This window comes from Scomber scombrus, chromosome 6 (genome assembly GCF_963691925.1).
Source record: "Scomber scombrus chromosome 6, fScoSco1.1, whole genome shotgun sequence".
NCBI classification, from domain to species: Eukaryota; Metazoa; Chordata; class Actinopteri; order Scombriformes; family Scombridae; genus Scomber; species Scomber scombrus.
Window position 1 is genome coordinate 14,350,614 of NC_084975.1, and position 13,818 is coordinate 14,364,431.

The following is a 13,818-nucleotide window of genomic DNA, read 5'->3' on the forward strand; positions in this document are numbered from 1 at the left end:
CACAACTCCAAATGGCCTTGTTTTGATGATATCTTTCTACCGTCATTATTGATCAACTGCGTGGAAGGATGGATGAATAGATGGATAAAATAACTGATTAAAAGGGTGGAGCAAAAGGATGAATGGACTGTAGGAAGCCACCTATGGTTGCCATGGAAGCGTGTTTGTAGGACACTCAGCTTTCCCTAAAGACAGGTGGTGGACAACATGACAGAAATAACTGAAAATACTAGTTTTACAGTACATTTTATAAAGCCCATACCGTTTCTTTTATTGTTTGTTTGATTATTGTTTCATTAGTTGATTAACCAATTAATTATAATATATTTTATAATAATAATACCACACTTTTCATTCATAGTGTATGTCATGTATAGTATTTGTCACAAACATTTTGAAAACAATTAATCCTTTAATCAATTATCAAGCAAAAATAAGAGGATTGACGCCTTTTCTGTTTTATATCATTGTGAACAAAATATCTTTCTTCAATCTTTTCTTACATTTTATACACCAAATGATGCATTGATCAACTGAAAAAATCATATATAAAAAGGACAATAACCCATTGTTCCTATCAGTTAAAGCATTCCTGTTCCTGTGTTTGGCATACATTAGTTTTGAGACTTTTCCCTTTAATATTACAATACAGAATGTTGCAGTGTTTACGACTGCACACCAGTAATTCAGGGCAATATCTGGCCTATTGGTCCCTCTGCAAGTTCCCTTATTGTGATTGTCACACCTATATTAAAGCTGATACATACTTCTAATTGGTATTCAGCTAAATATGACTCATTTGTGTAGCTGCCTTTGTAAGCATTGTTTTCATTAGTTGCTGCTTACAGTAAATTGCGGGTTCATTGCAAATCTGTATTGTCGTAAATGGAGAAATCTCTGCATAACATAGAAAAATGACCTTCTGAAAGTTTGTACACAAACTAAACAAACATTGACAGTATATTTTTTCACAATACTTGCAACTATACACTCGACAAACCCCCCACCATAGATGGATACTACAGTTTCAACATAAGAGATGAGAGATGAGCCAAATGAGGTAAAGCCATGCCTCACTACGGACACTGGCCAGGTACAGTGCAGCTTAAGAGCCTCCAACTAAGTGTAGTGAAGAGCAAAGATGTGGAGGAGCACCTGCAGCGGATGCTCCCTGTGTCAGTAAACACTCCATCTCATCTGCAGTCAGCAGAGACACTTGTCTGCCTGCACTGTCTGGCTGCTGTCTCACAAACACACACACATACTTCTTGAACTGAAGGTGAGGATCCATTGAGCCAGCTCTTCTCATTTCCATGCAGTGGTGCACAGACACATTCTCAAGGGAACTACAAACTCAGCACTACACTCTATGAGTCTATCCCAACGCACGCTCTTTGACTGATTGCATTTTGAATCATGTTTGACTTAACATTTCCCCTTTTTCTGACAGAGGACGTGTTGGTTTTGCACTTCTCTCAGACACCAGTAAAAACAAACGCTCCGGTGGGGGAAGTCGAAAAGAGGTGGGGGTCACAGGTTTTTGCTCATGTTCACCTCCCTTCTGGGCGATGCAGTCTGCTGGCTAGGTCTACAGAGAGAGAGGAGAGCAGTGAAATAGAGGGAGAGGGAGAGGAGAGGAGAGGAGAGGAGAGGAGAAGAGAGGAGAGGAGAGGAGAGGAGAGGAGAGGAGAGGAGAGGAGAGGAGAGGAGAGAGAGAATGGCGGGAGAGGAGAGTCAGCCCAGCCTGACTCATCTGCTTGCTGCTGCATTGACGAGAAAAACTCCAGTCAGGCGATGTAAGAGCCACGAGAAAGAGAGATAGAAATAGAGGTAGAAGAACTGACAGAAGTATGGGTGAGGGGGGACTAGAGGAGGAGAGAAGGATTGAGGAACAAACAAAACCTAGCATGGAGCAGACAGTCGTGTGTTTTAAAATGTGCACCGGCACGCCACACTGCGGCTTTGGTGTCCAAGCCGGGGATGAGCTGCCGATCCCCACCTCCGGCATCCTCACACCACCCTCTTCTCCCCTCCCTCCTCCAGCCCCCTCGCAGCTCTGCTGTCTGCAGATCTATCCGACTCTGGAGAGAAGCGTGGAGAAAAAGACAAAGACATAGGCTGCCCTGTGGTTCTTTAGGCGGTCTGAAAACTCACACAGGCAGCAGAGGGTAGCAATACAGACAGTGCCACGAAAAAGCGGGGGGAGGCTTGAACTTTCAGGTCAGACAAGGTCGATTACGGCAGAGACTCAGGCTACAAAGTAGGAGAATGTTACCCAAACAAGTTCAGATCAGGAAGAGGGTTACTTTTGCCTACAACAGAGACATGAGATGACTCTTGACTGTTGTCTTTTGTAAACAGTAGGGGACATGGATCAAGTACACTGTGACACAGCCCAAGAGTTTCCCCACAGGCTATGAGAGGGCTCAGCAACATAAAAAAACTTTACCATCAGGAAGCAACTTTTAGATCTCATTCAGGTCAACAAACAAGAAAACTGAAACTCTACCTTATGGTTATTATTCTTTGTCATTAGCACATGATACTATCGTCATGTAAGCACATGTGGTGCATGTTATCTAACAAAGAGTTGTCTCTAAGGCATCAGTGAGCTCCTCAAACAGCCTGGAACTGGAGGGAAAATGAAAAGATTACCTTCCGTAAGGTAATACATATCCATATCAATGTGTTTTGCAAGCCTTCCTTGCCAAGGGAGTTGTTTCATGACTAGGACAAAATCAGGAAATCAAGACACAGACAGTTAGATAATCCTGCTGTTTTAGTACAGACGCTGTGGGAACATGTGCAGCGAGAGAGACCGAGATTTGATGAGGAGGGATACAAGCAGGGTTGTAGCTGCAACTGAGGAGACTTGGGTCATAGATATTTTGGTTTGTTTTAAAATTGTTGCAGGAGTTCACATTATACACAATTAGACACTTGCACATTTTTTAGGATGATTTTAGTTTGGGTTTTTTCTCCCCGATTTTGCATTTCTGCAGCAGAATATTCTTCCTGGCAGTGCAGAGAGCGCTCTGATCAGCATTTAAATTGTTAATTTACAGGTCCATAATGTTTTAGGAAGTTTCCTGGAAAGCACCACGTAATCTGGCAGTAATTATAGGGAAAACAGAGAAACAGCTCTGAGACAGTTACTGTGAGTTAAAAGTATAGTCGGTCATGTTGAGTTCATAAGCAGTTGTCGATTTTGAGGAAGTGCTCCATTTAGGAAAAATTTACAGAAAATAAAAATGAACGTGGTGGCGGTGGCTTAAACTCATGGCTTCTTCATTTCTAAAATTCCGGCCGAATGAGTAAACAGGAAACAGAGTTAGCATTATCTGCTGCTACCGTTAATCAGTCGTTGAATTACTGATCCTTCACTTAGTTTTAAGGAGGGTTGTATGATGCTATGTTAGGTGACACTGTTCAATTAAGTGCCATATACACATATGCATGGTCACAGGCCTCACGTGCCGCCATTTACAATGTTTTCAAGCAGCAATTCCACAGCACATAAAATGCTTTTATCCAACAAACAAGCACATCAGCAAAACAAATTAGGCCCACATGTGAGAGCAATTGGTAAGACTGGTTCAGACAAGACCAGCAGCGTAAACAAGCATGCAGCAAAAGGCCAACTGTTAGCTGGCGGGTTTGCAGTGGAAGTGTTACATGTGATTCTCTAACATTGTTAAGTACTGATTGTGTTTGTTAGGAACACTGTGATGTTGAAGATGGGTTGACTGGCAAGGTACAAGCAAGGCTTGTTTGCTTCGTCTGTCACTCGAGCATGTATACAAGGTGGACAAAATAAGAGGAACACCTTACAATAAAAACAGCCCTGCAATAAATAAAAATTGCTGATGACTTGTTTTTTTTAATTACAGGTGTTAAATCATTTTAACATCATTCAAAGTTGTTTTGTGGAGTTTTTTCCATCAGTGTTGGTGAGTTTATATAGTATAGTGCACGATGACATTTTCTAATGTGTGTGACAGCTCTTCAGTCAGTCGCAATTAAAGAGTCTACAAGTGACTAAAACTGAATACAGATTTGCAACTTTCATAAAGATGTGATCATCATTTTCATGAGTGAGTTACCAAAGCAACATAAGGGAACTCAAAGTAGGAAATAAAAGCCAGATAGTTGCCACCTAGATTGCTGGTGCATCAGTAACAAACATTGACAAAATATGTGTCAAGTGGCAAGGCAAACGTTTCAAGCCAATGATGACATAAAGAGGGTGCCAAATTCAGGGAAAATGTGTTTTCGAAAACAGGAACACTGGCAAGAGAGGGACTTAATGGGATGTTTGCTTAATAGCACTTTAAACCAAAACCTCAAAAATGACCACTGAGTTCTGACTGTCTCAACAAAAGCCAAATTGTTACTGCAAGACTATTGTATTTTGTATTATTTGTGTATTCTATTTTGTCCACCAGGTGTGTGCATCTATGCTCCTATACACACTCACACACTATACTGTCATTAAAAATGACAGCTAGAAGCAGTTTAAACACAAGCCTCAATTCATTTAAATCATGCCTGTTGCTTGTCATGTGCCTCACTGAGTGCAAGTGACCTAACTCACATGCAATCAGATTCAAATAACACACTATGAACTGTGTCAAAACACTGTTCTCAGTGACAATTAATCTCATTCATAGAACCCCTTTAGATCCGCAAGGTTCTGAACCCACTAAAAGTGTTTTTTACACAACATCTCTTTCCTCCATAGCTTGGAGCTAAAAGAGTTTGCCAGGCACCGTGCGCCTGCTCTGGAGGCATTTCTACACAGCATACACAGACTTCCTGTGCCCAGTCACGGCCAGACCAGACAGACAAACAACATGTGCTAATCCCTAAATCGCCATGGAAACCAAAACATAATACTCCCCTAACAGACACCTGACTGATGGATCAAAGAAAGGGAGGGCAAGAAGAATGAAGGACAACCTTATCAGTAGGAAATAAAACACACTTTGTATGTTAAAGATTTTCACACAATTTTATTTTTTGGCCTTATACAAATGTTCTAAAAAGGCATTTAGGGTCCAGGTTTAGGTCTACACTTCATAACTCCAACTTTATGACTTAACTCAGCATGCTGTGTCAGCCTGAATTCAGCCAAAGGTCAAACCATATGAGGTGCATCAATGAGCTCACCCAGCTCTCTGCCTGCCTGCCTGCCTGCCTGCCTGACCTGCTCCGTGTGGATGAACCAAAGCCATGTTCAACTACTCCCATCAAAACAGGGAAAACCCTGCAGGATGAGCTCACACAGGGACAGCCAGTATGGGAGTGTGTGTGTGTGTGTGTGCGTGCATGCGTGCGTGCGTGTGTGTGTGTGTGTGTGTGTGTGTGTGTGTGTGTGTGTGTGTGTGTGTGTGTGTGTGTGTGTGTGTGTGTGTGTGTGTGTGTGCGTGCAAGTGGTTTTATGTCTACATGCGTGTGTGTGATGCGCTTAGCATCGAGAGAGTGGTAATCTGTAAATCTGCTTTGCCTTGGGCAGGTGGTGTGAAACTTGGCAAGCAGGGAAGAAATAGAGGGAGAGAGGGAAGGAGGAGAAGATAAAGAAGGACAGACAGACAGCATGTGAATAACAGGGATGAGTGTGAAAGAGAGTGGAGAAAGGAAAACAGTGCGAGTGGTTTAAATTACATAATTGGCTTTTTCAATCCTCAGTAAACAAGAAGACGTGTACACGTTCATACACATGACAGGACATTTCATCCATATGCATGCATGAAATGTTTAATTAAATCTGGTTTAATTTAAAGTTTATTAAATATCACTTTGCTGTTACTTGCCATTCAGTAAAAGTATAAGGTTGTCGATATTGTATATATTTCTTATTGTCAATGAATCCCATGAAAAGACCAAAACCAACAATGAATTGTTTTGTTAAAGCCTGCCACTATAAATCTTAACCCTGTGTTTAAAAACACATCAATGAGTCACACCTTCGTACTGGGTGACATGCAACATTTCCATGAATACACACACTGTCCTCCTGCCGTAAATAGTCACTCAAGCATCAAGCTTGTACAAATCCGCAGCTGAAAATAGTCCCCAACAAACACGCTACTAACTCATGTTTGGATGATATCTGTGAAAAACTGTGTGCACATTATTTCAGAAGCTACTTAAAGAAGACTAAATATATACTATAGATGTACTATAGTGAAATGACATATCTGTGACACATTTCAAAGATATAAATCTTAATGAGCAACAGACGGGCTTGTAGGTGTTTGCTACAGTAAAGGAGGGTATTGAGAGGATGTGTATAGAATAATGTACTTTAAGCAATAAAAAAGTGAAGGGCTGCAACTAACGATTATTTTCCATTATCAATGAATCTGTTGATTTTTTTCTTGATTAATTAATGAGATGACTGGTCCATAAAATGTCACAAAATTATGAAAAACTATCACTGCTTCCAAAAGCCCAAGGGGACGTCCTTGAATGTCTTCTTTTGTCCACAACCCATTCAATTTACTGTATACAGTAGAATTTGAGAAGAATTTGAGAATCAGAGAATTTGGACATTTTATTAATTAAAGATGTCTCCAAACAATAATTGAATAGTTGGCAACTAATCGATTAAGTGATTAATCATCACAGCTCTAAAAGAAGTGTTAGATCAATTTATCTTGTGTACCTCTTGCGTAATATTCAAATACAGTATGAGTATGCATAATGCATTCTTTCAAGACCTCCCCCGCTAAAACCCCCTCCTCACCCAAGGCGTCCCGAGGGCAAGTGGAGGCACAAACATTTATAAAGCTGCTCTTATCTGACAGCCAAAACAAGTGAAGTGCAGCACTGAGAGCCAACACATCTCTGTACTGTGACTGCTGCAGAGCTTTCTTCAATGCCCAACCAGTGCTCCTGGCATGACCCAAGCAAACAGAGAGCAAGGCCTGGGTGGGACTAGAGGGGAGCGAGATAGAGAAAATAACTCGGGCGGGCAGACAGAATGCAATAGACTGAGACAAAGCACGGGAGGGGGTGAGAGAGGCAGCGAGCGGACAGAAGAGTTAGAGTAAGGAGGGAGGGAGGGAGGGAGGGAGGGAGAGAGAGAACATGATGTTCCACGTGACGCTGGCTCAGCCACTGCAGGCTGTTACGTAAGCGCACCCCCTGCCCTCTCTCCTCATGGACTGAGCAGACTCTCTTCTCTCCAATCCCTCACCCTGCAGCCGCTGCCCACTTTTTTTTCTCCCTTCCACTCACATGGCTCCTCACATGGCTGCCTCCCTCCCTCCTTCTCTCTCTTACTCAGTCACTCTCTCTCCATCTCGTTCTCTTTCTCTCACTCTCCTCCACCCACTCATTGCACCCCAGGGGAGCCACCAACCTCTACTGCCTATGCTGTCACTCTGTCTCTCTCTCCTTCTGTTTTTGTCTGTCTGCCTCTCCCTCTCTCTCATTATTTCCATCAATCGTTTTCTCCCTCCCTCTCTCTTTCTCTCTCTCTCTCTCTCTTCCTCTTTCCTGTGCAGTGAGGCTGCAGCTCCACGCTCTGGGCTACAGGGATATGACAAAGAGAGGCCACAAATACATGCTTGAGCACACTCATGCACACCTACACAATCTGACATTTCACATATCGTTACCGCACTGTCTGGCTTCTGAGCTGCTTTTAAAAAGCAACTTTTTTTTCTCTCACTTTGAATCCCTCTGATGTTGTTCCACACAACTGTTGAATCATTTGCCTTTCGAAAAACAGCTTGGCTGACTGACACAAGATGCAAACACACGTCGGGAAAACAAAACTCTGACTCCTCAAGCAGTAAGTGAAACTAGCTGGCATGTACTATATTGAGAAATGTAGTCTTGGTAGTGTTACTAATGCAATAATGCTAAAAGAGAACCTAAAGGCACGTACATAATATTTTAATAAATGATGTTCTGGTGCAACAAAAACAGCCTTTAGTAGGACAGCATTGTCAGCCAAAAATAATCAAATCTGCATGAAATCCCACATGGTCAGAGGACAGCAACACATGCTTTTTCCTACTTTTCTTCAGGACAAGGTTTAGTACAATAAACTGAGCTCCAAGCAATGCAAAACAGAGCATAAGCAAATCTTAATGATAAAATAAAAACTCTGTGCCCATAAATGTAATTCCTGACTGGAATAGCACATTTAGTGTTGTGTGAATTGCACAGCGTCACATCCTCTCCCCACACAGCTGGAATAAACTCTCCTAAACCTACCAAAGGTGATTACAGGTCTGACTTGTTGTGTACTTTGGCCAACACCTTCAACCTCCACCCTGTGGTGCACACAAGCATACACATGAAGCCACTTCCTTAAGTCTCCTCTACCAACTCAGTCACTCTACAGGCGTCTGGCTGAGAAGGGGTGCAGCAGGAGACAGGCCCCTGCACCCCCCCACTCGCTGCAGTATTGATTTGTTTGTTCAGTGCTTGTCCCCCTCCTCCCTCTCCTCCTCTTCCATCCCTTACTTCCTCTCTCCTATTCTCTCCCTCAGTGTGAGTGTGTCCTCAAGTGCCTCCCTGCCTTATGTAACATAGAAAGGCCCACAGCATACTGATGAAGGAGAGTCTGGGCTCTGGGCCGACAGAGCTGGGAGAAAAGACCAGAGGACTGCTGATATGAGTGCAGCGCTGCTGGCAATATTTGAAGACAGGACTAATTCCAATGCAAACTTTTACATAATTTCACTTAATCAATGTGTTTTTGCATTACAGGGAGAGTTTTCTAACAATCGTGACATGTTTCCTTTGTAGGGTAAAATGAAATGAACACAAACCATGCTTGGTAACATGTACTCTCTATGTACATAAGATGGTCTACTCACAGACTCCTGACAACATTCCTTCTTGTCCAGCATCTCCCTGAGTGTCTGCAGGATCTTGATACATAGTTTCTCCTCTTTGTCCATAAGCTTCTTGGTGTGTTTGATCAGCCTGATGGAGTGACAAAAAAAGTGTTGTATCATTTACAGCCATGTCTTGCTAATGCAGTCACTGGCTCACAAGTAAAAACAAAGCAATACTTTATTGATCCCTGTGGATAATATCTCATTTTCTGCTCTCCAGGGAGGCCAGGTGACAGCAGTAGGGTAACAGCACTCCTGGAGGTTTAATGATGTATCAGACTCATTCTGTATTAAATATCTGATATGTGAGACTGAGCGGTCAGCTGCCAATATGATCCCTGACATTAGACACATAACAAGATTGTCAAGTCTGTAAAACCTGCAAAGACATTTAATTTTCTTTGCATGTTTTATGTTAATTTTATACTTTCATTGTGTTCTTTGCAAATGAATACATAATCTGACTCGTATAGTTAGTTTTCACATTTCACTTTTTCCCAAGCTAATGTAATATGAGCCACAGGATTTAATTAATATAGTGAATGGTGTTACATTAGTATAGGTTTCAATGGGTGCTTTCAGCTTCAATGCTGCAGTTTTTCCTCTGGTAACAACAACTGTCAACATTTATTTTCGGTGATTGAATATCAGCAAAAATCACAGATATCGCAAACGTCAGTCAGTTTTGACTGAAAAAAAATGTCAGTCAAAAACCCAAAGTCATAGAACCTAAACCACTACTTCATGCTGCTGGTCTTTCCTGTAGCCAGTTTTAACACTTTAAAGTGTAAAATGTGGCCTGCAGGACTTAAAAAAAAGGTTTCTTGGTCCATATACAAGTTCTTAACAGCGACTTACTTTGACATGAAGGCTCCGCTCTCACAGCGTAACCGAGCAGCCTCTGGAAACAGCAGCTCGGGGCTATGCAGAACATCCACCAGCACAGAAAACTCTGCCTGAACCTTCGGACTGAACTCCTCTAGACAAGACACAACCCCCTGCATACATACACACACAAATACACACATGCTCATTTCAATGCTGTTATAGAGAGACTCCTGGAGAAACATACATAAAACCCTCATAAAGTCCTTGACTTATATCCTCCTGCTGATGTTACCTGAAGCTTTTCAATGATGTTCTTGTAGTCAGGGCCACCCAGGGGCTCCTTACGGGGCCGCGTTCGCGCAGAGATTCTCCAGTCTTTGGCCGCTCGCTGCACCATGTGGCTATGGACCTTGAGAGACAAAGTGTTGACCTGACTGTCCAGGTCCACAGGGATGGCTATTGCTCGTGCCTTGGCTGGGGAAAAACATGAAAGATTAGCAGGCGTCAGGCATCTAAACCTCAGATGACCTAGTAGAGCTGCTCTTATTAACATGAGGATATGTGACATGAAAAATAACCCATCTCTGGATAAATACTGATATAAAATCAGATTTAATGCACAATTAATACTATTGATTTGCATTTTAATAATATTTTTTAAAGGTGTTTCAATGTCTAGTCTGTCATTTTCAACACTGTAGGCTGGGCAGCAGAGTAACAACACTTACCCACATCGGCCAGAGTTTTGATACAACTCTCAATATTTGCCTTCTGAGCTGAGTTGATCCAGGTGCAGTTGTAGATCCTGAAAGCAGACTGGAGCAGCTGGATGAAAACAGACTGGTTTGTCTGTGAAAAGGGAAGAGAACAGGGAATACTGTGCTTTTAAAAAACAGCACAAGTGAAGGCAAAGGCAAAGATGTTCCTATTGGGAACACTTCAATATTGTCTCTGATAGGAAACATTAGTACAAACTTCTATCTCAAACACCTCAAGAAGCTGTTCTAGGTACAAATGTCTGCAATGAAACAAGAGGATCCCAGGTGAAGGTGCCGTGAAGGAGGCAGTCTGCTGTCAAATATTTTGAAGGTAAAGTAGCTCAAAGTTGGAAAAGGATTTGGTTATGCCATGAGTGAGCCTCCCTCTGCAGATACATTCAACCTGCTTTTCAGTGGAGAGAAACTATACCTGCAGGTTGGAGTGGTTCACAGAGAAAGGTGAGCTGAAGAAGCCTTTGACAATAGCCATCACTGTCTCTGTCACATACTTCTCCAGGGCCAGATCAGCATGGCTACGGTCTGTGGTAGTGTTACACACCTTTAGATGCAAAAAGAAGATTCATGAACAAGCTCATATTCACATCATTTATCTCTGCACATGCCATATGTGAATAGACTAAGCATATATTAGGATGATTTGATATATCTTGACAGACACACTGCCTCATTAGAAAAGGATCATGCATACAAGTGTGACCTTTCAATCTGACAGAGCCTTACACGGGACATGTCCACCAGGAAGTTGTCAAAGAGCTTCCAGATGTGGTTGGAGGTGTAGATCTCTTTCATTTCTACCTCAGTGTCCACATAGCAGTGATTGACAAAGTTCACGTATGCAGTCTTCACCTGGGCAAAAAACAAATAAGAAATGAAATGTCACAAAATGTTATAAAAAAATAAATAAAATATATATCCTGCATATCATTAAATTATACCATATAGTTCAAGCTGTATTATTCTATTGATTATTACCATTTACCTCTGGTATGCAGTTTACATCAGTGACAACTTTGACAATGTCGTCCAGTGGTAGCAGAGAGTTGCATTTCAGTTCAGTGTAGACATTCTTGCCCTCAGTGCAGGCAGCCAGGAGCTCCACTAGTGTGTTGTGATAGGCCAGAGCTCCATCTTCATCTGTCCGCTCACGTTCGGAAGCCATCATCTGCAGCAACACTGGGAACGAGGAGCGGTCGTTGTAGAACACCAGGACATCCTCCCCACCATTCACCAGCTAGACACACAAAGTAAATAAATAAATAAATGCTGCCACCATGAAATATTGAGTGTAAAATGTCAGTTCTTTTTTTTGTGGCCTTTTTATGTATTTATTGGATAGCAATAGTAGAGAGATGACAGACAAGGTCCAAAACCAGGGACAGTGAGGTGCATGATTTTAACCCCTAAGCATCAAAGGTCTTTTCGTTCTGTAGTTCTCCAAAGCGGCAATGATTAATCTATCAATCAATGAGTTGACTGACAGAAAACTAATAAGCAACTTCTGTTCTTTAATTGTAGCTTCTCAGATGTGACTATTTTTCGGTTTCCTTTGTCTTCTTTGGTAGACCAAATGACTAATCAATTAATTGAGAAAATAATCATAAAAAAAAACAATAATGAAAATAGTCATTAGTTGCAGCACTATTGTATAGTTCTCTATAAATTTGCATCTCATCTGTAATCCTACTGCGGATACACTGTACATTAACAGTTAAAGCAACCAATATATAAAAACATAAGTAGTTTTATTTGCAATTTTTTCTTCTTGTAACCCATGGGGAAAAACTACAATAAGCTGGATACCTTAAAGCACTGAATTTAAATAATTTCAAGAAGCCTGACTAGTATGAAATTTAATGCCACGAAGAAAGAAAACAGAATGCATACTTTGGTGAATATATGGCATCCATTTATCATATAAGATGACATAATGATACGGAAAAGATGAAAATGAAAATAAGAAATTAAACCTCTTCAGGCCATAGTAATCCTTACAAATATAATGTTATGTTTATAATAAGTGTAATCTCCTGTACATATTAAAATCTTCAGGGGATCTGTGGGGAAAATGACAGCAAATCATGAAGCAAAGGAGAGCTATAGCCACATGTACTATGTCGGCATGTTTTATGAACTTTAATACATTGTCTCCTCATTTGTATTTTTCTAATCTAAACCATGACCTGTAGCTGTTCATTGCAGGATAAAATGTGAGTGGAAAAACTAAATTCTCACCTCTGTCATGACTTTGTCCTGACATTTCTTCACATACTTCCCATCAGCTTTCACAATGGTTTGCAGGAACATGAGGTACTGAACATGTCTCCCATGCGTTTCAATGCAGTGGACGAAGTGGTGAACCACACGGTCACTGATCTCATTGCACAGCAGGTAGTTGTTCATAAAGATGTGACGCATCGTCTCAGCTTCTAGCAACTGGTCAAAAACAGAAGCTATGTTTCAATCTTTCACAGATATAATCATGCAAGAGGTACTTTGATTTGAATATAAGAGAACATGAAAATGTCTTATACCGTCTGACTTTTGTTGTTTTGAACCTTGAAACTTCTATTTTACTGATGCAACTGCAGTTTCTTCTGCTTTTACATCACTCTACAATAAATGTGCCTTCTTAAAAAGTGACTCAAGTCGATCAAGGAGGAGCAAATGGAGGTCATATTAACATACCCCTGGAGTGAGGAAGAGGTTGAGGTGTTTATGTAGCAGAACTTGGTTCTGAGGGTTCCCTCTGCAGAAGTTTTGCAAAAACGTATGTGCCAGCATCATGATCTCATTCATCTTCTCATCACTCTGTGAAAAGACAGAACCAGAGAGATCAAAAGAGCGATTATTTCACAGCAGCATCAAGTGAGAGTAGTCATTCTGCTGGATGTTGTGCTTGCTCCTCACCTGCTCGTAGGGGATCTGCAGCAGGTCCAGCACCACAGTATGAGCCCCCATGTTCTTCAGAAGCCTCTGCTGCTGCACACGACTCTTCTTGCTCGGGTAACACAACTTACTGAGCCGCACCAAGATCTACAGATGAAACGTGCACATTTTATAGACAACTACAGAAAAAAAAGACATCTGACAATAATAATCCGGAGATAAAGACATGGAGCTCACCTCCTTGACTATGTTGTAATTGTTTGCTTTGTTGCTGTCGATCTGGGGTTTATTGTCTCCATCCTGTACTGGACTCAAGACAACCTCCTGATGAGAGTCATACATGACCAAAAAACAAGCCTTTAGTAACCACATTCAAATTTGATTTTGTTTAAAAATTTGACAGTATGTTAAATATTCCAATCTCTCAAGCTAAATGACATGGCTGAAAAGGCTCCATAATTCTCATG

At 41.4% G+C, this 13,818-nt stretch overlaps 1 protein-coding gene across 1 annotated transcript in view; it reads right to left on the reverse strand.

The window, feature by feature from the left end:
• The window catches only part of itpr2 (inositol 1,4,5-trisphosphate receptor, type 2), a 54,822-nt gene that overhangs the window by 22,102 nt on the left and 18,902 nt on the right, over nucleotides 1–13,818 (reverse strand). The window contains exons 27-37 of the mRNA XM_062420030.1: nucleotides 13,589–13,675; nucleotides 13,373–13,498; nucleotides 13,151–13,273; nucleotides 12,698–12,898; nucleotides 11,445–11,696; nucleotides 11,186–11,311; nucleotides 10,875–11,003; nucleotides 10,415–10,535; nucleotides 9,979–10,160; nucleotides 9,717–9,856; nucleotides 8,838–8,946 (exon numbers count right to left, since the gene is read on the reverse strand). Coding sequence (XP_062276014.1) covers nucleotides 8,838–8,946; nucleotides 9,717–9,856; nucleotides 9,979–10,160; nucleotides 10,415–10,535; nucleotides 10,875–11,003; nucleotides 11,186–11,311; nucleotides 11,445–11,696; nucleotides 12,698–12,898; nucleotides 13,151–13,273; nucleotides 13,373–13,498; nucleotides 13,589–13,675 — 1,596 coding nt within the window. The remainder of the gene's footprint in view (nucleotides 1–8,837; nucleotides 8,947–9,716; nucleotides 9,857–9,978; nucleotides 10,161–10,414; nucleotides 10,536–10,874; nucleotides 11,004–11,185; nucleotides 11,312–11,444; nucleotides 11,697–12,697; nucleotides 12,899–13,150; nucleotides 13,274–13,372; nucleotides 13,499–13,588; nucleotides 13,676–13,818) is intronic.